The sequence below is a fragment of the Nelumbo lutea genome, chromosome 1, assembly GCF_056320005.1.
Source record: "Nelumbo lutea isolate HS-2025 chromosome 1, American lotus-T2T, whole genome shotgun sequence".
Taxonomy (NCBI): Eukaryota; Viridiplantae; Streptophyta; class Magnoliopsida; order Proteales; family Nelumbonaceae; genus Nelumbo; species Nelumbo lutea.
Window position 1 is genome coordinate 173,221,332 of NC_142684.1, and position 26,886 is coordinate 173,248,217.

The 26,886-nt window shown below is 38.9% G+C and overlaps 1 protein-coding gene across 1 annotated transcript; it reads left to right on the plus strand.

Moving 5' to 3' along the window:
* Positions 1 to 1,270: 1,270 nt before the first annotated feature.
* Positions 1,271 to 26,494, plus strand: LOC148879254 (protein NDL2-like). Its single transcript, XM_088960727.1, has 11 exons — positions 1,271 to 1,729; positions 1,858 to 1,957; positions 2,104 to 2,201; positions 2,313 to 2,401; positions 5,208 to 5,268; positions 5,734 to 5,820; positions 6,320 to 6,397; positions 6,480 to 6,536; positions 16,360 to 16,415; positions 17,343 to 17,478; positions 25,879 to 26,494. The coding sequence occupies exons 1-11, from the start codon at positions 1,670 to 1,672 to the stop codon at positions 26,113 to 26,115; spliced, it is 1,059 nt and encodes a 352-aa protein (XP_088816853.1). The 5' UTR covers positions 1,271 to 1,669; the 3' UTR covers positions 26,116 to 26,494.
* The last annotated feature ends 392 nt before the right edge of the window (positions 26,495 to 26,886 follow it).

Below are 26,886 nucleotides of genomic sequence, written 5' to 3' on the forward strand. Positions count from 1 at the left end.
ACGCATATTTGTCAATGGTTGTAATTATTACCTTTATCTGTTTTTGCAAATAAATAAAATATAAACGTTAAATGAAAAAATGTAAATGGAACCAAACACATACTTTATCTTGTTTTGAAACTATATTCAGCGAACGAAGATCCACAACCTCATGTTAGGGGTGAGTAGAAAAATCGAACCGACTGAAACCGAATAAAAAAATCGGTTAACCGAACTAGTTAGTTTGATGTTTCTAAAAAATTGAAGGTACCAGTTCAGTTTTGATTAACCAATATAAAAAATTGGCAGTTAATCGAACCAACCGATATACATATATTTCTATATGTTATATATTTTATATATATTATAAATTAATAAATATGCATTATATATAAATATATATATTATAAAAATTTAAAACCCAAAAAATTAACGATTAACCAAATCAATCAACCAACCAATTAACCAATAGATTTTGGTTCGGTTTTGATTACCTAATTTTAAAAAAACAATACCACCAATTTGATTATAAAAAATGGCCCATAGAGCATAGTTGGGTGACGGGACCTGCTCCTCACAAAGAGGCGCTTCACTACTCACCGTGCATTGGGAACATCTCCCTTGAATAACAACAAATAAGTATGAAAGATGTTCCCAATGCATAATAAGATATGCGTGTAAAACGCCTGCAAAGCGCCAAGTGTGAGGAGCAGATCCGGTCTCCACGGTTCGATCGAACCGTGAGCACCCCTCCCTCGTGTCACTACGTACTAACCTCTACAACATTCTCCTTTGCTCTATCGTTACCGCTTCTGTTCAACCTCTTGAACGGTGCATTCCTAGATCCTGGTCCATCAAGAACACACTGAGCATTCGATTGGTTTATTATCTAAATAAATGCTATTCATATGCGGATGTTGACGTGTGTAGGTCATGATTGAATTTGATGTGATCGGATATAAAACCAGAAAAGAGAAGGAGAGATATACCACTAACTGATTATATGCCATGAGTAATATAAATAATATATAATATATTTTATAATTTTAAATGTATTTAAATAGAGTCGATGAATGACAAATTTCTTAATTTTTAAATCAAATGAATAGGATTTAAACCTTTTAATTTACAGTTTTTTAAAATATATATAATAAATAATTATTAATTAACATAAATAAAAAGTTGATTAGTGGTAATTAAACAGCCTCGGGTCACGATTCAACCGGCTGGTCCGATCCGATTTTCTAAACACTGGACTTACTTCTACTCGAATGCTGGTGAGTGGTGACGTACAGCTGTGTGATACTGACATCAAATGTCCAAAATTAGCCTCATCAAAAACATTTTCAGAAAAAAAAAATAAACGAATTCCGATGAAGTACGCTCTCTCTCTCTCGACAGTTTAATCGGTCTCAGGCTCTCAGCGGTAGATTTCTGGGCCAGAAAGAATCGTCGATACGTCCATAAACAGATCGCAAGTGCACGTTCCCGTATTGATCTAAAATCGAGGGTGGTTTGACTGTTTTCTGAAGTTTGTGATATACGCAAAAGCAGAGGACGAAAGAGAGAACGAGGAACAAATGACAACCGGAGAATAAGAGGAAGAGGGCGTTTAAGAGTTTTTTTAGTATTTTGTTGGCTAATATTTGATTTTGGCGGATATACATTTTTTCTTTTTTTGTGTAAAGTCATGGGCGATTCAAGCGACTCGGTTTCTATTGATGATGATGTGATACCTCTAGGAGGGAAGGTAACAATTATAATATGGAAATTTTGTTTTAAATTGTAAACGTAGATAGGTTTTTCTCTTCACTCTTCTACAATGCCATTTTCTCATTTTTCTCTGTTTGTTCTTTTAACCATTCTGAGCTTTTGCAGGAATGTTTGGTTGAGACGAGCAAAGGTTCTATTTCTGTTTTCGTCTGTGGTGATCAAGAAAAGCCCGCTTTGGTTACATACCCAGATGTTGCTCTCAATTGTATTCATTCGTTCCCCCTACTTTTGTTAGTTTGGTTTTCAGAATTTGAAATTAGTTTTCGCGCCCGTTGGTTGCAGGGTTTTAATGGGGTTTTGTCTTTCAATCTGTTTTTATTGACTTTCAGTGTTTTGTCTGGGTTTTGACAGATATGTCTTGTTTCCAAGGTCTCTTATTTTGCCCAGATGCAGCTCCTTTGCTGCTTCACAACTTCTGTATTTATCACATAGATGCCCCTGGACACGAGGTTAGTCTTAGCACTTCTCTCTCTGTCAATGTTGTGTACTCATGTACTTATTTGCTCGGTCTGCTGGAATTCTTTTCTTTTTGCCGATTTTAACATTAAGAGTTCGTGCAGTTGGGAGCCGCGGCCATATCTTCAGATGCTCCCTTGCTTTGCGTGGACGACCTAGCGGACCAAGTAGCGGAAGTTCTTGACTTCTTCCGGTGTGTAAACGTTCTCGTTGTTTGCTTCATTGCTTGTTTCGATTCCTATGTTTTTATGTATGTTCTAATGGAATGGGTTGTTCAGGGATCTCTGGGATTTCTCTTTTTCCAATGTTTGATTAATTGCTGTCTATGGTGATTATTATTTGTTTTCATTATTGAGATGGATTACTAATAGTAGTAAGAGTGCTTTCTCGTTTGAGTCTCTCTTGGTGTTGCCATTAATCACAAAATGCTTTGTCAGGATATTTGACATGTTACGCTTTCAACAGCTTTACATCCTGGATCTGCTTGAATGTCTGCTTTAGATGCTTTTTTTTTTTCTCTTCTATCACCAAATACTCAAAATTAGCCATTTCTGTTTTGCTTAGTTAAGCAAACTGGGCTGTGTTATGCTTTATTTGTGTCTGGGTACATCACACCATTATCTGAAAAATAGTAGGATATGCCAAAAACAGGTTTGGTTCAATCTTATTTATTTGGAAACATAATACGCTGCAAGGCCAGCTACCTCTTTCCAGTTTAAGATTTATAGATACTACTTATCAACATCACATTTGTTGCCTAACCAACATTGTCTTGTTTCTTGATCTAACATAACGAGGAAAATTCTACTTGAGAAGTTTCATAAAAAATGTGCATTGGGTCATGTCAATGATTCTTGGACTGAGGCATGAAATATGATATCCTGGGGAATAAGCATGAAATCCAGATTACCTTGTGTCCATATGTAAAACTCCTGTCCAATGAATGTATCCTGAGTAATATGTTTTGACATTTCAGATGAAGTGATTGCTGTTACATCATTATCATCATCGTCATCATCATCATCATCATCATCATCCAAACCTTATCCCAACTATATGGGGTTGGCTACATGGGTTCTATTTTGCCAATCTGTTCTATTTAATGCCATATCCATTGTTAAACTATGAGTGCTTAAATTATGACTGCCGATACATGTACTCAATTAATAACTGTCAGAAACAGGCTTTACAACTGAGAATCTTTTGTCTTAAAATTAATTTAAAGAAAATGCCAATTCAGTTATTGACTGAGGTTTTCCCTTGTTGTTTCTTCTAAGATCAAAAAGTGGCTATTTTAACATAGCTATGTTTTTGGAATAAACAAGTGCTTATCTACTTAATTTAAAGAAAATGTCATTTTTGTTCAATATTCTGAGAGTGTGCACTTTGTATACAAAAAAAAAAATGAAAGCCAAAGTCTAGGTCCATGTCCAGTCTACCCCTCCCAAGAAACTAAGTAACTGGGACTAACATTATGTAATGGCCTTTTATACAAGTGCTCATGGATGTATTTTTCTTCTTCGTAAGAGACTTTTGTCTTAGTTTGGTTTGGTAGGAAATCCTGTTTTGGTTAGGGCTGTAATCAAGTCGAATTCAGATCAGATGCGGCCACATCTGAATCTGATTTGATTATTGATACTTCAAATCTGACATGTTGGATTTGGATTTAAACCAAACCTGCTTTGTTGTTCTTAAAATAAAAAATAATTAAAAATTTTAAATTAATTTTTGGCTGGTATAATAAATTTATATAAATATAAATATTGAATTCATTAATTATAAATTTTATATAATTGTATGTAATATCTATAATACACATTATGTATGTATGCAGAAATTTTGATTGGATCAGATGTTAGATTAGGTTTTGGACTTTTGGGTTCTAGTGACAGCCTTATTTTTGGCATAGTGAATAGCAATATATCCCATCTTGTCAGTATGACCCCTAGATGAGCTTAGAGCCTTTCTAATGACATTATACTCCATATCAACCTTTTGACATTACAGGAACCTCCAATTCATTGTGAATTGGATTTTATATGATCACCCAATTTTTCTTCTTCCTAGGAGCTATTCTTCTCAGGCTGATAAGCGTGAAAACACAGGTTCAGTTCTGAGAAGTCACTTTGTGCAAGAAAAATGTTGAATGTTAGGTCCGCATCCAGTCTACCCCTCCCAAGACTTTGGTCAACCAGGGCCAACACTGGGTAATGGTCCTCTATCTTTCTTCTTCCTATCCAAAATAAACATGTCTCTATGACTTGTGATGGATATTATATTTATTGCACAGACTATCACGATAAATTTTATAGTTATTTCTTGCAGAGGATCTGTGGGAAATGTTCATGTGCATTTGCTCATGTGGTATATAATATATTAATTAATGCTTATTGCCTTTTAATGTACTGATCTGGTAGGCTGGTTTTCTTGCATGGTACATGTTTCCTATTTTTTGTTCTCTTTGTATAACCTATCGCTTTTTGATATAGTAATCTCTTTGTGTGCATATGGGGATTTTCACCTCTGCAGTCTTAAAATTTTGATGTCTTAACTCTTATCTCATTGATAAAAATGATTTTCATGTCTTTCCTACCTTGAACCTATAATTTTCTTAGGCAGAGTTTGGGAGTGCTTATTTGAATAAGTGCTCATGAGTGTTTGGTGAAAAACACTTATTTCAAACAGGGGTAGTATAGGTATTTTCTAAATGATGTGGCAGGCCAGAAAGGAAATAAGCACTTAAAAATAAGTCCACAATTTGGGCTTCTTGAATAAGCGCTTATTCTCAGGAATAAGCACTTATTCGGGCTTATTTCCCAAACACAAATAAGTGCTTATTGGTATATTCCCAGCCCAAAATAAGTGTTTATTTTTAAGCATTCCCAAACTTAACCTTAATGATTAAGAGGGTCATCTTTGGCATGACTTTCTCATGAAACTCAATCTTTGGATAAACTAAAACCTAGTTTTGGTTCCTTCTGGATGGTTCTCTTTATCAGGCTGAAAGAGGCTTTTTGCTTGGGTGTTACTGCTGGAGCTTATATCCTAACACTTTTTGCGGTATGTTCTGCTTTTCATATTGTAGCTGCCCTTTAGTGCTTTGTTTGGTTGCAATAAGATGAATAATTTCCTGAAATTGCTATTTTATGTGTTTGGTTAAAATTGAGGTTACTTATAAAAAGAGCATTTTCTAAAATGCAAGTTTTAGTTATGGTAAATGACATTAATTCTGATTTTCTGTAAGTCATTTTCCAAAAAGAGGTTGGCTATTAGAACTTAGAAGTTTTGTCCTGCAACACTCATATTTCTTAAGAATCTTAATCATTAAAATTTGTTTTCCAAGTCGAACTAAACACCAAAAAAAATTGGCATATGATTTGTTTTCTTATTAAACATCAGTTTTCTAAGACTGATAAAAAAAACATCAGTTTTCTAAGGAAACTATTTTCTTACCTTCATTTTGTGTGCAACCAAACATATGTTACTCCATATTATTAGTGTTGCAAGTTATCTTCTGTGATGCAGATGAAATACAGGGAACGTGTTCTTGGCTTAATCCTTGTTACCCCGCTTTGCAGAGAACCTTCATGGACAGAATGGCTTTGCAACAAGGTTTTATCCCTTTCATCAATTCATTTATACCCATAAAATATGAAGTATAATATGGCACACCAGCTCACCATGAACAATAGGACCTTGCTTCTCTAGCAGCATTTCTTGACTGCACCTGTTTCCTCCCATGCTGCATCCACTAATGACATCTCTTGGATAGGTAACCCAACAAACTGCACAACAGGATATCCTGCCTATCTGATGCACCACTTTTGTAAAGCTGATTAGAATGTGCAATGGTTCTCAGAGATCATTAGTTGGATGGTTGGGGTCATGGGAGATTTGGCCTATTACCAGTTCAATTGGTGGCTTGTTAATGACCCGCCAATGAACCAATACAATGGGTGGTAATGCATGGAGGGAATCAAGGCTGCTTCATCCATGGTGGGTTTGTTGCTACTCCACAATATACTTTCTCGGAAAAAAAGTTTATCCTTGCTTGCTGTGTTAATGTGAAGTTTCATATTTGAAAAGAAAAATAAATATTTGTACCTTGCAGGTAATATTGAACTTACTCTACTTCTATGGTATGTGTGATATGGTGAAAGATTCCCTTCTTCAGCGTTACTTTAGTAAGGTACTTTGACTTCATTTGGATTTTTGGGTTGTTTTTCTGTGTTCCTTTTTTGTATGTTTTGTGATTTTTTATCATGTCTCAGGAAGTAAGGTCTGATCTATATGGTGCAGAATCTGACATAGTACAAGCTTGCCGAAGGGTAAGGAGATTTCCACTACAACCTCTGGTTTTCTTGATGTTAACATTTTTTTGGAGAAATTGTTTAGACCATAGAGCCCAAGATATTGTGCATACAAGATTGTGATAATAGGGACGGGGCTTTAGGTTTCATTCAATCTACTCAAGTGATTATATACCTTTTAGACTTTTTTCCATCCCAAAGTAGTGTCATGCTAGACATTTTTGACCCTTCAGAATTAGTGACTTGTCTGGGTTTTGTAAGGTGGGGATCTGAAGGGATGAGAGATCCATCGTATGGACGCCCAAATCTTGTGGAATAAAGGGGGCGAATTTTAAAAATTTTTCTCTCCCTTCAACTGGGAATCGCATTTCCTATTTAGAAAATCATATTTTCAAGGATCATTCTTGAACCATAAACTGAACCAGATCTGAACCAAAAGGAATAGGAGATACCTGATATGGAGAAATAGTATCTCCAACGAAGGTGTTCACGCCCAAGGAAGGATCCAAAGATTGCTCCCATTGAAGATGGCGCAGTGCAAGATGGAGCAGAATCAGTAGTGTTCTTCTCCAAGAACTTTGTCATTTGCAAAAAACAGCAGGATGGCATGTGAGCACAGTTTCCTATCAATTCTTCATCTAAGAACTGATGTCAAGATCGAATCTTGACTTTTCCCACAACTGGAGATTGAACTGGCAAACAGGGGCGACAAGAAAGAATTCTGCAGGGATGCTTAATTCTTTCTTATGTGATTTCAGCACTAAAGAGGATCTGGAATATCTGTCTAAAAGCTGTCGCTCCCTCTTTTTGATAACCTAAAAGATCAACTCCTAATCCAATTAGGAATTGCTTATCCAAATCATATTTGGATCAACCCTCTCTTTAGGCGATAAAGATAAACTCTTATCTTATCTGCAGATTATGTTAGCTTTCTCCTAATCTCATTAGGAGGTTTCTAGATTTGAATCACATTTAGATCTGGACTCTTTGAGTGGATTTAACCTAATTCATTTCGGAATTCACTCCATAATTAACTAATTAAATAGCCTAGTTCGAAATGGGCTTTAGGCCCATTAAGTTTATGTGTTCACTTAACCTTCTTAATTGCTGCCCAGTTGGGCTTCCTTGTATTGCGTGAGACCCAAGCATTGATCTACACATCAGCCACATGGGTTCGGCCCAGCCTTTGTTATAAGGCCTGACCGAATACACTGTTATGGACAGTGCACCCCTGAAACCCATCAAATGGACTCTATGGGCCCAACACTTACCCTAAGTGGCCCCTTGGCCAAACCACCTTGTAACACCTAGGGACTGTAGGCAGATGCAAGATTAGCCTATCAGGCATTATCCTCAATAGTCTTACACTTAACCTCCCAGCCCATAATGATTATACACTGCCCGACAAGAGAGGACCTCTCCCTCGGCTGCAAGGAACAGTGTTGCACTCTCTACTTTATGGGTCCCGGGAATTAAAACCTTCTTGCAAACATTTTAGAAACCATAATATATATACTTTTATATCTCATATAAAATATATTTTGCAAAACAAGTCTCAACGATTGAAATCGGTTGCCGGCATTCTTGGTTTCCATCAGTGAGAGTGCATCCCCGATCATTACCTTTGTCCGACAAAGGGGCTGATCCTGTCACTACGATCACCCACTCGGATGAATTCTCAAACTGTCCCAACATATCTAGGTTTTGACCCCCAGTAAGGGTCTCACTGATTGGTACATCAAAGACAACCCAATCCAACACCCAGTGCAGTATCATACTCGAGTCTAGGGGTCGGGTGTAACTTTCCAGTTTTGCCCATCAATCTCTAAGGTCCAGGGCAATACCGGAAAACTGGTCCAGTTCATAGATTCAATTAATCCTACACTGTATGTGTCTAGGGTCTCACCCTGGCAGCTGAGACAGGTCACCCCAACCGACTTGGTGGCACCACTGTGTCAGCCTTATCAGGATAGGTCTCCCTAGACCAACCCACTGGCTGTGAACATTCTAAACTAACACAAGTCTCATTAAGTGTTCAATTTAAGGGTATTGCACAGAAACATACTGAGGGAACATGAATCAAATATGCACTTTTATTCATTTACAATAAACTCATAAAGTACATCATTCTGATTGAAGCTAATGGCATACAAAACTGTCTAACAGCTCCCACTTGCACTTAGGTCCAATCAGGTACAAGCCGGAGTCCCATGCTTTCCATGTGTTTCTCAAACACTCTCTGTGATAGTGGCTTCGTCAATGGGTCTGCTACATTTTTTGCTGACACTACCTTCTAAATCAAAACGTCCTCTCTACTAACAATCTTCCGCAGTATGTGGTACTTTCTCTCGATGTGCTTTGACTTCAAGTGGGCTCATGGCTCTTTAGCCTGAGCAATGGCTCCATTGTTGTCACACAACAATGGGATGGGTGATGTGCTGGACGGAACTACTCCCAACTTGTGAACGAACTTTTTCATCCACACGGCTTCTTTGGCAGCCTCACTTGCGACAATGTACTCGGCCTCGGTCGTAGAATCTGTAGTGGACCCCTGTTTGCTACTTTTCCAGCAAACAGCACACGATCCTATCGTGAAAACATCTCCAGATGTAGACTTTCTATCATCTGGATCCGACTGGAAATCGGCATCTGTATACCCTTGGATCTGTAGTGAGCTACCGTCGAATACTAGACAAAACTCTTTTGTCATTCGAAGGTACTTAAGTAGGTTTTTCACAGCAGTTTAGTGCTCCTGTCCTGGGTTGGCTTGTAATCTTCTTACTACACTCACTGCCTGAGCAATGTCAAGACGAGTGCACAACATGACATACATGATGCTCCCTATGGCAGAGGCATAGGGAACGTCTTTCATGCCATCAATCTCCTCAGAAGTCTTGGGAGACATTTTCTTGGAGATAGTGACTTCGTGCCTGAAAGGAACATTTCCTTTTTTGGAGTTTTCCATGCTGTATTTTTTGACTATTTTGTCAATGTAAGCAGATTGTGATAATCCTATTATCCGTTTCGATCTATCTCTATAGAGTCGAAGATCTAGTTTATAGGAGGCTTCTTCAAGATCTTTCATGGAGAATTACTGTGAAAGCCATACTTTTACCGTAGTTAGCATTCCTATATCATTTTCAATGAGTAAAATGTCATCTACATACAGAACCAAGAAGGTAACCTTATCTTCACTGTACTTCCTGTAGACACAGGGTTCATCCGGATTCTGTTTGAAGTCAAACGATTTGACAACAGTCAAAACGGATGTTCCAACTTCTAGAAGTTTGCTTAAGTTCATAAATGGATCTATTAAGTTTACATACCATGTTTTCCTGAACTACAACAATGAAACTTTGCAGCTGCTGCATATAGATATCTTCAGTAAGATCTCTATTCAGGAATGCAGTTTTGACATCCATTTGCCAAATCTCATAATCATGGTATGCTACTACAACTAGCAGGATCCTAATGGATTTAAGCATGGCCACAGGCGAAAATGTTTCCTTATAATCAATGCCCTCTTTCTGAGTGTACCCTTTCGCCACCAGACGAGCTTTGAAGGTCTCAACCCTACCATCGGGGCCCTTCTTCCTCCTATAAATCCATTTGCAACCGATTGCTTTTACCCCAGAGGGTGGATCTACTAGAGTCCAGACTCCATTGGTCTCCATTGAGTCCATCTCTGCTCTCATGGCCTCCACCCACATCTAGGAATCTATGTCCAACATAGCTTCCTCGTAAGTCACGGGATCCTCCTCACTAGTCAAGGTTTCCACTAGGTAACTACCCTAGTCATAACCATAACGGACTGGTGGCCTGGATACCTGAGTGGATCTTATAGGTTGGTCACTACCTGGAACTTGTGGACATCTCCCACTGCTCCTGAGCTCTCCTCATCAAGAACAATTTCCTGACGATGGGTGTCTAGGATGTAATCGGTTTTTAAGAATTGTGCGTTTCGACTACAGAACACTTTCTGCTTACTTGGGTCATAGAATAGGTAATCTACAAGGCCTTTTGGGTGGCCTACAAATAGGCAACGACTGGTCTTGGATTCCAACTTGTCTGCACTCGTTCTTTTAACGTGTGTTGGGCAACCCTAAATTTTCAAGTGTCGGACACTTAGTTTCTTTCCGGTCCAAGGTTCATATGGAGTATTCGGAACCGATTCGGTTGGAACCCGATTCAGCACGTAAATCGTAGTCTCTAATGCGTAACCCCAAAAGGATGTGGGTAACTCTGAGTGTATGAGAAGCGACCAAACCATATCCAATAAGGTCCTATTCCTCATCTCTAAAACACCGTTAAGTTGTGGTGTAGCAGGAGGAGTTAATTGTGATACTATCCCATTTTCTTTTAAGTAGTCCCTGAATTCGTCAGAGAGATACTCACCACCTCGATCTGATCGAAGGGCTTTAATTTCTCTCCCTAATTGTTTCTCGATCTCTTGTCTAAACTCTTTGAACTTTCAAAGGATTTAGACTTGTGTCTCATTAGGTACACGTAACCATATCGTGAAAAATCATCTGTGAAGTTGATGAAATACACATGTTGATTCCGTGTCCTAACACTCAGGGGACCACATACATCAGTATGTATTAGGTGAAGTGTGCCTGTACATCTTTCAGGCTTACCGTTAAATGGCCGTTTCGTCATCTTGCCTTGTAGGCAAGGCTCACAGGTGGGAAGATCTTCAACAGTTAGAAAATCCAAAGGACCATCCTTTACCAACTTTGTGATTCAGTCAACACCGATGTGGCCAAGTCGGTAATGCCACAGACACGTGGGATTAACTGTATCACGGGCTCTCTTCTTGGGGATTTCAACAGACGTAGTTTCGGTTTTGTTAGTTTCTAAAGAAGGATGTAGAACATAGAGACCGTTCTCCAGTTCCCCGTATGCGATGAATCTGTTGTTTCTTTTTATAGTAATCGTATTACTAAAGAAGACAAAATAACCATCTACGCACAGTTTTGAGACAAAAATCAAAATTCTCCTTAAATTTTGTATATAAATACAATCTTTCAGTACAATCGTTCATTCTCTAAAAAATAACTCCACGGTTCCTATGGCCGCGGTTGCAACAATTGCATTAGTCCCCAAGTAGAGTGTGATTTTTCATTCACTCAGCCTTCTGCTTACTTTGAACCCTTGCAGTGAGTTACACGCATGAGTTGAAGCCCCAGAGTCAATACACCAGGACGCAGAAGCTATCAACAGATTGGTTTTTATAACACAAGTTTTGAAATTACCTTTCTTGGATTCCAGGTAGGCAGGACAGTTCATTTTCCAGTGGCTGGTTTTCTTGCAGAAGTGACAGGCATCCGATGCTTTGTCTTTCTTCTTCTTCTTGCCCTTAGTGGCTTTTTTTCTGAGGTTTCTTTGCTTTCCTCTTTCTCTTGCCTGATTTGCTAGCTTCAACAAGCATAGTTACAGGCTCATCATTTTTAATCAGTTTTTCAGATATTTGCAACATATTGTCGTGCTCTTGCAAGCTGACATTCAGCTTGTTCATGTTATAGTTCATGATGAACGGATTAAAGGAAGGAGGCAAAGAATTAAGGATAGCATCTATCTGGGTCGCAAGGTCCATCTCGAATCCAAGAGCCTCCAATTTGTTGATGTATCCCATCATCCGAAGACATTGGTCGTGAACTTGATGGTCCTTGGTCATTTGTGTGGTTATGAACCGGTTTAAAACCTTTTGTTGAGTAGAACGATTCTGCTCTTCATACATCGTCCTGAGACTGTCCAATATGTCATTGGCAAGTTCGATCTGATCGAATTGCCTCTGTATTGGATTGTCTAAGGAGGCAATGATGTAACACCGGGCAAGGGAGTTTTTCTCCCCCCATTCTTGATGGTCTCTCCTTCGGGCCTCAGAAGCTCTATCACCCGGACGCTCCGGGGGTAGGATTCTTTGCTACTTTATCTAACTTTTCAGAAGCTAGGACCAGCATAAGGTTTTTGTACTAGTCGGCATAGTTTGGGCCATTCAACTTGTTGTCATCAAGCAATTTTGCAAATGATTCGTTTGCCATTTTCTGATAAAAGAGCAAACATCAGGCCACAACCTAATTTGATTCATGTTCATTTCATAGATATGGTTTTCAATCTACATTCCATTTTCATTTATTCATCTTTGAGATTTCCCTCCTTTCTCAGTGACGGAGGCTACGGGTTGTCTTTGGAAATGTGGGACATCACATAGGGTGCATGGAGCCAACTGTTTCAGCTGCATAACCCCACCATTTTTCTGTGAAGGATCATATCCACTCATCATATGAGTTTTCCCTTTGGCCTCTGTTAGACAAGGTTCAAAGCCGTTTTCAGGTAAACCTTTCTGTCCAGTGAGTGCTTACCCATTATATTCGTGAACACCAAGGTACCGTGAGAAAGTTCCCATTTTCTGGTGAAACCCCTCCCACATCGGTCTATGACGCCCCTATCATCTTATGAAACACTCAGACAAGCCCAACAGCAAATGGATAGCCCATTTTCTAGTGCATTTCCTCATTACTGAAGAACCGATCCTCATGCTAATGATGGAAGGCCTTTAGAGAGTTCATCATATGAATCTCCCTATCACATGCACTCATATTAGCTGGAGGGTACAGTTAATTACGCCCTAGTTTGATTTAGGTCAAACCAAAGTGGCTCCCACCGACTTTAATAAAGTCAGATTTCGGTGGGCCTAAATTGACTAGGATTCCGCACGTAACCTCTTGATGAGGTGTGGGGCCCACCACCCAGGGAGGTCATCCAATGACCAAAAGGGACACCATGGCAATGATGTGCATTCAACCATGGTGTGCGCAAGAGCCATTGTTGATTGAGCATGGGCCAAGCACTTATGGCCCATGTACGTAGCACATCACACATCTATACATCTCATGCAGGGATAAATTGATCAAATCAATTAATTATCTGTAAGGCCCATTTGAAGCCCATTTTAAATCCATAATATTAACCATTAATATTATCTAGGTATATGGGCCGAATGGTTCAGCCCATATAGCTTTATGTGTTAAGTGGGCTTTTAGCAGTTTTAACTATTTAAAACTGGGCCTTTACAGGTTGGGCCGAATTAACCATTTAATTAAATATCAATCCTCAAGCCCATTAGTGGGAAAATTATGATTGACTTTTAGCCTTAATTAAATCCTAGATTTGGTCCAAACAGTTTGAACCAATCTTGGTTCGAATGGGTCTAGGGTTTGATCTTTAATTAAATCTTTAATTCAAGAAAATAATCTGAAACTAAATACTAAAAATAGAAAATCAAGAATCAGTCAAACATGGCTGTTTGCACAATCCATCCTGCAAAACAGAGGTTAGATCACAGTTTGCAGTTTCATAAACTGCAAATCGCAGATTGTAATTCTCCCATCTGCATCTCCTTTTCTGCGCCGCCATCTTCGATCCAAAAATAAAATAAATAGAAATCCTAATTTCAATTAATAATTACATCATATCGAATACCTATACATTCAGTCTAAAAATAACAATTTTTTTTACAGACCAAATGTAATGAAGCAATCCAAAATTTGCAAAATCGCAGGTTCCCTGCGCAAATCAATATTTCGATCTCCTTTTGTACGAACAACCCATAAATCAAGAAAATCATAAAGAACAGTTCTAAATAATAATCAGATTTATATAAAATTAATTTCAAATTATTCGCCCATTAATTTTGGGAACAAATTTCCCAAAACCCATATCTGTGCAAATTGTGTAGAACGCCTTCTGCCCATTTGCGCAGGTTCAGGTCTGAAACAAATTGGTTCAAGATTTGAACCATGGCTCTGATACCACTGAAGGGATGAGAGATCCATCGTATGGACGCCCAAATCTTTCGGAATAAAGGGGGCGAATTTTAAAAATTTTTCTCTCCCTTCAATTGAGAATCACATTTCCTATTTAGAAAATCATATTTTTAAGGATCATTCTTGAACCATAAACTTAACTAGATTTGAACCAAAATGAGTAGAAGAGGATTATACCTGATACGGAGAAATAGTATCCCCCAATGAAGGTGTTCACGCCCAAGGAAGGATCCAAAGATTGTTCCCATTGAAGATGGCACAGTGCAGGATGGAGCAGAATCATCAGTGTTATTCTCCAAGAACTCTGTCCTTCGCAAGAAACAACAGGTTGGCACGTAAGCACAACTTCCTATCAATTTTTCCTCCAAGAACAGGAAGGCGGCAAGAAAGAATTCTGCAGGGATGCTTAATTCTTCCTTCTGTGATTTCAGCACTAAAGAGGATCTGGAATATCTGTCTAAAAGCTGCCGCTCCCTCCTTTTTGATAACCTAAAAGATCAGCTCCTAATCCAATTAGGAGCTGCTTATAAAAATCATATTTGGATCAACCCTCTCTTTAGGTGATAAGGATAAACCCTCATCTTATCTGCAGATTAGGTTAGCTTTTTCCTAATCCCATTAGGAGGTTTTTCAGATATGGACTCTCTGAGTGGATAGGGTCTTGACCCTATCCTATCTACTAATCCATCTCAGAATTCGCCCCATAATTAACTAATTAAATAGCCTAGTTCGAAATGGGCTTTAGGCCCATTAAGCTTATGTGCTCACTTAACCTTCCTAACCACTGCCTAGTTGGGCTTCCTTGTATGGCGTGGGACCCAAGCATTGATCTACACATCAGCTACATGGGTTCGGCCCAGCCTTTGTTCTGGCCGAATACACTATTATGGACAATGCACCCCCTGAAACCCATCAAATGGGCTTTATGGGCCCAACACTTACCCTAAGTGGTCCTTGGGCCAAACTACCTTGTAACACCTAGGGACTGTGGGTAGATGCAAGATTAGCCTATCAGGCATTATCCTCAATGGTCTTACACTTAACCTCCCAGCCCATAATGATTATACACTGCCCGACAAGAGAGGACCTCTCCCTCGGCTGCAAGGAACAGTGTTGCACTCTCTACTTTATGGGTCCCGGGAATTAAAACCTTCTTGCAAACATTTTAGAAACCATAATATATATACTTTTATATCTCATATAAAATATATTTTGCAAAACAAGTCTCAACGATTGAAATCGGTTGTCGGCATTCTTGGTTTCCATCAGTGAGAGTGCATCCCCGATCATTACCTTTGTCCGACAAAGGGGCTGATCCTGTCACTACGATCACCCACTCGGATGAATTCTCAGACTGTCCCAACATACCTAGGTTTTGACCCCCAGTAAGGGTCTCACTGATTGGTACATCAAAGACAACCCAATCCAACACCCAGTGCAGTATCATACTCGAGTCTAGGGGTCGGGTGTAACTTTCCAGTTTTGCCCATCAATCTCTAAGGTCCAGGGCAATACCGGAAAACTGGTCCAGTTCATAGATTCAATTAATCCTACACTGTATGTGTCTAGGGTCTCACCCTGGCAGCTGAGACAGGTCACCCCAACCGACTTGGTGGCACCACTGTGTCAGCCTTATCAGGATAGGTCTCCCTAGACCAACCCACTGGCTGTGAACATTCTAAACTAACACGAGTCTCATTAAGTGTCCAGTTTAAGAGTATTGCACAGAAACATACTGAGGGAATATGAATCAAATATGCACTTTTATTCATTTACAATAAACTCATAAAGTACATCATTCTGATTGAAGCTAAGGGCATACAAAACTGTCTAACAGGATCATCAAATTGATTCCTAATTTCCCCCTACATGTAAATCATGATCACAGCTGTTCAGTTTTTAGAACCCTTTCAACCATTTTAAAAGACAACCTTGTATTTGTCCTTGAAATCTTTGTCACCTCAAGTACAATTTTAATTGGATCTTTGCACTTTTTGGTTTTGATTGAACAGCTACTGGATGAAAGGCAAAGTTCAAATGTCATGCATTTTCTTCAAGCTATTAATGAGTAAATTCTTGTACCTTTTTACTTGATTACATTGAAGATATACAAGGAGAATCTTCTGTCTAGTTCCTCCTAGAGTTCTTAGTGCCTAGGTTCCATGGGAATTATAGTATGACCCTGATTTAACACATTTTTTCTTTGATGCTTTGGTACCTGACATATTTAACCTCAGTCATGATATGGACATGCCCAAAAATGATATATGTTGGAGTATATAATTCTATATAGTATTCCTTGTAAGTTTTATACTATAAAATTGGTGATGACTCACCATACCTTCAAACAGAATAGAAAAAATATCAGGCATACCATAATGGTTTAATGTAATGTTAAAATATGTGATTGTATACAGGATTACATGGTTAAATTTTATGCTATAAAATTGGTGATTGTCCTCATACCTTAAAATATATTTTATTGGAAGGTGTAAATTAAAAAAAAAATTCAAGGATGAGTAGCACAAGTAATTAATGTAAACAAACTGTCAAGTTAAAAGGATACATCAATTGAACAACAACAACAACAATATAAAGAACATATGTAAACAATCTATTATTGGCAGCTCAAATATTTCAGCTTTCCCCTAGTGCCAAGCATATGCTATCAGCTGTCTAAAGTCAATACCTGGCATTCTTACCACTACAAAATAACATTGCATATACAGGTAGCTAATTAAAATTACATATTTTTGTTAACTAGATTCACAGCAATCATGCGTATAAACCACAGAAAAAAGACAATCGTATTTATTTTTTGATGAATAAAAAAAACAAAAGACATAATAGTTAGCGCATGGTTTCTACTTACCGCTTTTTATGCATAACCTGCTTATTGATTTTGGAAAGAAAATAGAACGGAAGGACATTTTATCTAGCATTGAGTCCATTCCTTTTACCAGTACACCCATAGTAATTAAATGCTTATTTACAGGAGGCATGATCTGACAGAGGACTTGAAGAAGCTGCAATGTAAGAGTCTCATTTTTGTTGGTGAGAGTAGTCCCTTCTATGCTGAGGCTCTCCACATGAGTTCTAAAATGGACAGGAGAAGCAACTCTCTTGTAGAGGTTAGCTTTTACTTCTCTTTCCTTCTTTATTTTCCTTAAAGTAGAGCACTAAGTTTATGTCACAACTAAAGATTTATTACTTAAATTGATCAATTACTATTGCAACTATTTTTGGGATTCAAGTGTATAGCTTGTACTGGCTTGGATTTTCTTTTATACAACTTAACCAAACATTGTCCTAATTATCAGTGTCAAGGTTTTAAAAACCGACCTGGAACCGGAGCCATTCTGGACACCAGTTTCCGAGTCGACGGTTTGAAAAAACGACTTGTTCCAACGAAAAAGATAAAATAAAATAAAAATGGCCAAAACCGTTGGGCGATAGGTCAATTGCATAGGCAGCTAGGTCGCTGACCAATTCAATGGTTTTTGTCCAGAGACTAGGTTTGGGGTAAAATGGAACCGGTTGCCTAGATAGTTCCTGGGCGAAATGGTCTGACCGTCTGGGTCAACAACGGTTCGAAAGCATTGATTAGTGTTTTGCTATTCCACTTATTAAGGGAGATGTGAATCAGTCCTCTAATATCAGGTTTAAAATCAGTGATTAACAGTACAAATCAGATCTGAATGATAGTGCAAGAGCTGTGTATGTCGAAGAGAAGAGGTAAGAGAAGAAGAAGTCGAATTAGTCTTCCTTCTCCTCTAATCCTATTTTTTATTAATCTCTAAAACAAATTGATGATGACAAGTATACCCTTAAGTGGGCGACCAGCTTGGCAGTTACATAAAGAAAATAAAATAAGAACAAATAACAAGCCCATTAAGTGAGGCCCATCAACATAAAATAAAAGATAAAATAAAGGATATCACATAAGAGGCTATTAGGGCCCATTTGGCCCAGTCTCTTTACACTTCCCCTCAAGTTGAGCATAGATATCAATCATGCCCAGCTTGCTTATATAGTGTGTCAATTTCCCCTTGGGAACTCCCTTGGTCAAGATATTAGCCAGTTGCTTTTCTGATGTGATAAATGGTAAACAGACTTCTCCTGAAGAGATTATTTCCCTTATGAAATGCCTATCAACCTCAATGTGCTTAGTTCTGTCATGCTGAACCGGATTTTGTGCAATGTTGATAGCAGTTTGGTTGTCACAATAGAGCATCATTGGTTGCTCGTGGTCCACCCCCAATTCCTCTAGAAGGGATCGTAGCCATAGTAATTCTGATACACCATGAGCGATTGCCCTGTATTCTGCTTCAGCTGAGGATCTAGTAACTACTGATTGTTTCTTACTCCTCTAAGACACAATATTCCCAGCAATCAGAGCACAATAACCAGAGGTGAACCTTCTGTCATCAATACATCCTGCCCAATCTACATCAATAAAGGCTTCCAGCTTCATGTGACCATGCTTAGCAAATAGAATATCTTTCCCTGGAGTACCTTTCAAGTAGCACAGAACCCTTTCTACAGCAGCTAGATGAGTATCTCTAGGAGAATGCATAAACAGATTGAGAACACTTATTGCATAGGAAATATCTGGTCGAGTCATGCAAAGGTATAACAACTTCCCAAGCAGTCTCTTAAACACTCCCTTATCAGACAACAGTGCACCATCTGTGGTAGAAAGCTTATGATTAGGATCAATGGGAGTGGAGATGGGTTTAGCTCCAAGTTTACCAGTGTCAGCAAGAAGATCAAGGACATATTTGCACTGAGATATGAATATACCATCCTTAGATCGAGCAACTTCAATGCCCAAGAAATACCGAAGATCTCCCAAATCTTTAATTTCAAATTCAGAGTGGAGAAATGCTTTTAGTTTATTGGCCTCTTCAATGTCATTACCCGTGGCCACGATATCATCAACATAAACAATCAAGAAGGTCACCAGAGAGTCATTTCTCTTCAAGAATAGTGTATGATCAGATTGTGTTTGAATGTAGCCAAATGAGACAAGAGCAGCCCGAAATCTCTCAAACCAAGCCCGAGGAGATTGTTTGAGATCATAAAGGGATTTGTGTAGTTTACACACCTTGCCTTTCATTTCTTTCCCATACACTCCTGGAGGTGGAGACATATAGACCTCTTCATGCAGATCTCCATTCAATAAAGCATTTTTAACATCAAACTAGTGTAGGGGCTAGTCAAAAGTAGCTGCTAGAGAAAGCAAGATCCTAACTGAAGTCATCTTAGCTACAGGAGCAAAGGTCTCAAGATAGTCAATGCCATACATTTGGGTGTAACCCTTGGCAACCAACCTAGACTTATACCTCTCAACCGAGCCATCAGAGTGATATTTAATGGTAAACTCCCATTTACACTCCACTGGTTCTTTCCCTTCCGGCAAGTCTACAACATCCCAGGTATGGTTCTTATGTAATGCTTCAAGTTCAATCATCATTAGCATCCCTCCATTCAGGTTGAGACAATGCTTCCGGTACAGACCTGGGTATCACATGTGAAGAGACAGAAGCAAGAAAGGAGTAGTAGGAAGGAGAGAGAAGGTTGTAAGATAAATGTTTGGAGATGCAATGGGCTGTACACTTCCGCTTGCCCTTGCGAAGAGTAATAGGAAGGTCAAGGTCAGGGACGGTCGAAGGTGGGTCGATAGAGGGTTGACCTGTTTTCTCAAGAATTGTGGGAGTGGCCAGATGCTCTTTTGAAGGAGTGGAAACAACCTGCATATGTCTGAATCTCCGCTTTTGGTAGCACCTTTGGAGAGTAGGAGCAGAAGCAAGAGGAGGATCAGGGGTGGGTCCAGTGGAAGAGGTGGACACCCCATGATCAGACTCACAAGGGATGAGAGAGGAACAACTGGAGACATAGCAAAGGGTTCATCAGATTTCTCCCCCTCAGGAGGAACACTAAATAAAGGAGTCAACTCTGCAAAGGTGACATCCCAAGATACAAAGCGGGTGCCATGAATTGGATCAAAACAACAATAACCCTTTTGTGTAGAGGCATATCCCAGAAACACACTTATGAGCTTTAGGTTCAAATTTATGCCTTTGGTGACTATGAATATGCACATAACAAGTACTCCCAAATACACAGAGAGGGAGAAAAAAGAGATCCTCATCTGGGAAGAGAAGACTAAAGGGGGTTTTAAAGCCAAGGACCCTAGAGGGCATGCGGTTGATTAGGTAGGTAGCAGTATGAACAACATCTCCCCAAAACCTTACAGGAACATGGGATGCAAATAAAAGGGATCTGGCAACCTCAACTACATGTCTGTTCTTTCTTTCCCCCACCCCGTTTTGTTGTGGAGTGTAGGAACAAGAGCTTTGATGAATAACCCCAAAAGTTTCAAGGTAGGTGGAGAGGGTTTTCTCAAAATACTCCTTAGCATTGTCAGAGCGAAATATTTTGATACGGGTATTAAACTGGGTGATGATGAGTTCATGAAATTTTTTCACAATGATTGGTACTTCATCCTGGGATTTCATGAGATAAACCCAAGTATAGCGAGAATAATCAATAAAAATGATAAAATACATGTAGCCCCCCATGGTTGGCATGTTATATGGCCCCCATACATCAGAGTGAATAGTATGGAAAGGAGAAAGAGATCTTTTATTACTGTTTGAATAGGAATGTCTACAATACTTTGCTAGCTCACATGACTCGCAATGAAGACTAGGTAAAAACACTCCTTTAAACATATCTGGGAACAGATGACTTAAAGCAGAAAAAGACAAATGACCAAACCGAAAATGACATAACAAAATTTTGTTAACAGACTCTGCCACAACTGACTCTAAAGCAACTCCATGAAGTGATCCCAAGGCTTGATCTGGTGTGTCCGGCAAGTATATTCCGTTCGCCTCATGGCCACTCTCAATCGTCCTCTGAGACTGTAGGTCCTGAAAAACACAATGAGTGGGAAAGAAGGTTATGCTGCAGTTCATGGACTTTGTTAAGCTATTAACAGATAAAGGTTTGTGTTAAGCTTAGGAACATGGAGAACAAAAGATAAGAACAAGGTGTCAGAGGTCTTTATATCTCCTTTACCAGAGATTGGGGTAAGTGACCCATCGACCAAGGATATTTTCTCTTTCCCAAAGAGGAGATGGTATGAACAAAAAATGTTAGATAGGCTGGTCATATGGTCTGATGCACCGGATTCTATAATCCAAGGGAGTATATGATTACCTGAAACTGAAGCACGATTTGCTGAGGCATATGTACTTGAGTGAGCAAAAGCCGATGAAGATGATGTACTGTTGGAAGGGTGAGTTGAAGAAACCGTAGCTTCCAGGTGATTTAGGAGCCTCCCATACTTCTCAAAATCCAACTTCATTGCAGCCAATTGCTCAATAGTTGATTTTTCTTCACTTTCCTTACTTCCCCCCTCAGGCACTGTAGCAGCATTATCAGTCTTGGATTTTCCCACTTGGCTGCCCTTCTTAGGGTTATTATTGTTCTTAAATCTATCGGGAAGAAGTTCAGGATGAAGCTTCCAGCAGGTGTTATTTGTATGTTGTGGTTTCCTGCAATATTCACACAATTGCTATCTTTTCTCAGTAGGGCCCTTCGGTTTCATTCCCTCATGTGCAAAATGTTCTGTAGATGGACTCTACAACTGCACCTGCCGCCTACTCTCTTCACTACTTATCATAGCATATGCCTGTGAAAGAGTAATCTCATCCCTGGCCAAAATGTTTTGTATGATAATATCAAACTCAGGGTTGAGTCCAGTGAGAAACTCAAACACCCTATTTCTCTCCACTAGCTTTCTATACATTTCAGCATCCTTTTTACTCTCCCATATCACTGTTTCCATAACATCAATTTTCTGCCATAGGGACTTTAGTATGGAGTAGTAGATTGCCACTCTTCTCCCCCTATCTCAGGTTCTTCACATCACTTTTCAATTTGTATGCTCTGGCTACATTCAGTTTCTATGAATAGGTCTCAGTTACACTGTCCCATATCTCCTTAGCCGAAGACATCCAAAGATAGTGCTGGCTTATATGAGGTTGCATAGAGTTGACTAACCATCCTATAACAATATAGTTCTCTTACATCCATCTTTCAAATTTAGGGTTTGTCTCTTCGGGTTTCACCTTGTTGCCTGTGAGATGCCTGAGTTTTCCTCTACTACAATCATAGATTTTTATAGACTGTGCCCAAGTAAGATAGTTCGTCCCATCTAGCTTAATTGTGGTAACACCTGTCAAAACGGAATCTACTGGAGCAGGTCCAGAAATTGGCACCTGCTTGAACTCACTTCCATATGTCTCCATTAATCAAACGAAAATCAAAGAACAAAAAATTTTGACTATGTGAACTTACTTGAAGTCAAACCAGAACTTGGGTGCTTGAAAAGCTAGGGTTTTGCTCCGTCTAGCAGATGGGCGGGAGAGAGAAGACACTGCCGCACCTACCAGAGTAACCCAAACTCTTCCAAATCTGAACCACCCTCCTTTTGCAATCACAAGACACCTTCCAAGCACAGAGCGTCACACCCAAGCTTCACCTTTCCTGGTAACTCGAAAATCTCTAGTCGGCTAGGGTTTCGGGCAGCAGCAAGACAGCATCACTTCTTGGCAAAATCTAGCCAAAACTAAACTCTCCAAACCCTTCTACCAACTAGGCAAGTGATTCTCTATACTATAGAGAACCTATCTCTCCATACACTCTCTTGATTTTAGAGTGTATAGGAACAAAGAAAAAAAAGAAGAAAGAGGAACTAAACCCGCTCTGATACCAAGATGTGAATCAGTCCTCTAATATCAGGTTTAAAATCAGTGATTAACAATACAAATCAGATCTGAATGATAGTGCAAGAGCTGTGTATGTCGAAGAGAAGAGGTAAGAGAAGAAGAAGCCGAATTAGTCTTCCTTCTCCTCTAACCTTATTTTTTATTAATCTCTAAAACAAATTGATGATGACAAGTATACCCTTAAGTGGGCGGCCAGCTTGGCAGTTACATAAAGAAAATAAAATAAGAACAAATAACAAGCCCATTAAGTGAGGCCCATCAACATAAAATAAAAGATAAAATAAAGGATATCACATGAGAGGCTGTTAGGGCCCATTTGGCCCCATCTTTTTACAAAGGGATAACACTTTTTTAAGTTCTGAATTTGCAACTATTCATATTTTTAGGGCATTCCCGAAGATCCTTTTGATGCATTGACATCCATCGGATCACTTTACAATGATGTATTAGTGGTCTTGTATGGACATGTTTGTTTATATGTGTAATTTCTGCTGCATGGAAGGTGGTATAGCCTATCTGAGCTGTTCATCAGATTGTGGACCCTCTAGACAGTCCATGTTTTAATCCTCAGTCAGCATCAGCTATCATCAACTATATAGTCCTACTGTTGATGTTCTCCCTGGGTTATATTAGTCATGGTTTAATACGTTGTTTCAGTGGAGATACCAGTAATCCAAATGTAGGGAACATGTTGGCAATGTCATAAATGTTTGGAAAAATATTGTAAAAATTATATACATGGTGGACACATTGTGAAATAGGTGAAAATATAGAGTGATTTTATGAAATGATAAAAGAGACATAGGTACACCCTTTTAAAATATTGTATTGTTCCAAACCATCAAAGAAAGTTATTAAAATTAATAAATAAAATAATATGCTGCAAGGTTATCTTGTAAACTCAGAATCAAAACTATATGATAAAGTCAGTTGAAGCAAAATTTGAACCAAATAATCTTTTATACAGACAAAAACTAATATTTAACTTAACATTTGAGAAGAATTTTGAGCAGGCTCAAAGTGGTAATCATCTCCATTAGGTGGGTGGTGGATGCAGTCCGAATGGGGTTTTGCATTCCTTATGTCTCGGGGGGGGGGCGCTTTTGCCTGAAAACCTTCCTTTAATACCATCTCTAGTACTCTGCCTAGTGCCAGTAGTTTTCACTAGGGAATATGTTGATTAGTATTTCATATTGGTACACATGGAAATGGAAAATGCCATGGAAGTGTCAGAAAATATATGAACATTTTAAACCATGTTATTAGTTGTCCAAGTTTTTTTCTTTAAATTTAAAAGTTTTCCATACATATGGACTTCTTTTTGGAGACATGGCTTGGACTTTTGAGCTGAAAATTTCCCAATGAATAAAAGGATGAGTGAGGAGATGAACATCCAGACAATTTCGTCCCTAATCATGTTATGATGTGGCTACTTTCTTGATCATTTAGAGTTTGTATAAATGACTTGACAACCTCTGCACAATGTAAACAGAAGAAAAAGTATGCCATGTTACTTTTGCAGACAGGAGTTGATTTTTGCCTGTGGTGTGACAAACATGATCAACATGCAGGGAGTTTTTTTAGCCACTGCTAATTGTTTCCATCAAGTAGTTTCTTTTTTAGGCAAACTAGCTGTTGAGGCCAAAGGAATTGTGCTTGATAGAACCTCTTTAACTTTTTGGGAGGAGGGATAGAAAAAGAAATAAGTAAAAGGCTTGAGATTGTAAATGGCACTTAGAAGTTAGGGTTGTTTTCATGGAATGGGATTCTAGAGCCAAGGAAGAATCTAAGTTAGGCCATTAGCAATTCTGTTACTATTAGTGACGGTGATTAGCTTTCTGGAGTTATGCCAAGCGAGGAAAAGGATGAGGCAGTGTCATGATTGCATGATGCTTCAGGACGTTTTTGAAGAGTCCATCCATGTTTCTTTTGGGTATTAGAAAGGGCAGGGGTGAGCTAACCTCAATTAATTAACTATTAGGTGTTCTTTCCAGCTTACTTTTTCTTGAGGCTTTTTTCGGTTTTTCCAGCTTAATTTCCTGCATTTTTTAAAGGGATCTCTCTTTTGGTCCCAGCTTTGCATTCTTCATTGTGATGTGCATGTTGCTGGACTTCTCTCTTGATTTTCTTAGGCACCAGAGGCACACTATGAACTCCTTTGGGATTGGCGGCTGTGTGTGTTTTTATATGCTCTCTTTTATCCAGTAATTTTTTTTTCTTTAATAAGTAATATGGTATCCAATGCCAATCCAAGAAAAGGAAGGATGAGCAAATGCAAAGAAAGGCAAATTATATTATTTTATTTTTTGATTAACAACAGAAGCTGATTTATTATAATAATAAATAAGTATACAAAGGGGAGACAAACTATATTATTTACTTGGGATATTTGGATACTGAAGATGGATCTCATCATCATCCTAAGCCTTATTCCAACTATATGGGGTCAGCTACATCAATCCTGGAGTTGGTTCTTTCACCAAGAAATAGAACTGCTCCCAAGTTCCTAAATTATATAGAAGTACCCAGAAACTTTCAGGATGTTCTTGGAATGGATTTTGTCAATTGAATTCAATAGAACCCAGCTGGTAGTGGAATATGATTTCATTTTTGCCCTGAATTCTATGGTGATAAAAACCAAATGATCTAGCCTTTATTACATGTATGTTATATGCAGAAGAGAAGCAGGATTTTATATTCTTGCATTGGAACTGATGACATATTTTGCAGGTTCAAGCCTGTGGATCGTTAGTAACTGAGGAGCACCCCTATGCCATGCTCATCCCTATTGAATTCTTTTTGATGGGTTTCGGATACTATAGGCAGCCCCCTCCATCATCAAGTCGAGGCTCAAATCCTGCTAGGCCCCCCTCCAGCCATTCTTGCATAGCTCCAGAACTCCTGTCTCCAGAGAGTCTGGGCATCAAGCTCAAACCTATTAAGACCCGTGTTGCAATTGAAGTTTGATTGAAAGCGGAGGCCTTTTGTTTCATCTTCATCCAATTACACGTCATTGATTCATATTTTGTATGGGTGGTCAAAACTGACTGCACAAATACGGTCATATTGGGTAAATAATGTTTTTGGAGGATTTTTTATTTCATCCTGTGTATTGCCGAGGGAGATCAGGTGCAGGGATTTGTATTCGAGTGTAAATAGAGAACAAGAACAGTGAAATTTTATCAGAGGTTCTTAAATAAGTTGAGCGAATGCCAGTAGTAATGTTTTTTTTTTTGAAAGCAGGAGGGTGAATCATGTAAGGCTACTATTCATTATATATACACAAACTACCTTGTACCTTCGAGCAATTGAAATAATGGACAAGATCTCTCTCTGGTTCCGGTTCTGGTTCTGTGGACAAATGATTCTAATTATGGTTATTTTTAAAAGATGGAGCTGTGCTGAGGATACAAGTGCGTGAATCAGGCTACATAACCAATAGGGGTGGATTCGAGCCAAGCTGAGCCGAACATTTGAGTATTCGAGCTCAGCTCGGTAGGAAAGGCTCGAGTTCGGGTTTGAGCTTGGTTCAAATTGGAAATATAAGCTCGAGCTTGGTTTGATTACAAAATCCACAGGTTTGAATTCGATTCGGCTCGAGCTCGATAATAAACCAAGCTTATGCTTTCGAAGTTCCAACTCTTAACTGTAGTCTGTAGAGAAGAACCCCAAGTCAGAAATAGAAGAAGAAAAAAAAGAACTCACACAGCCATATCCTTTGGACCTGCTGCTGCCGGT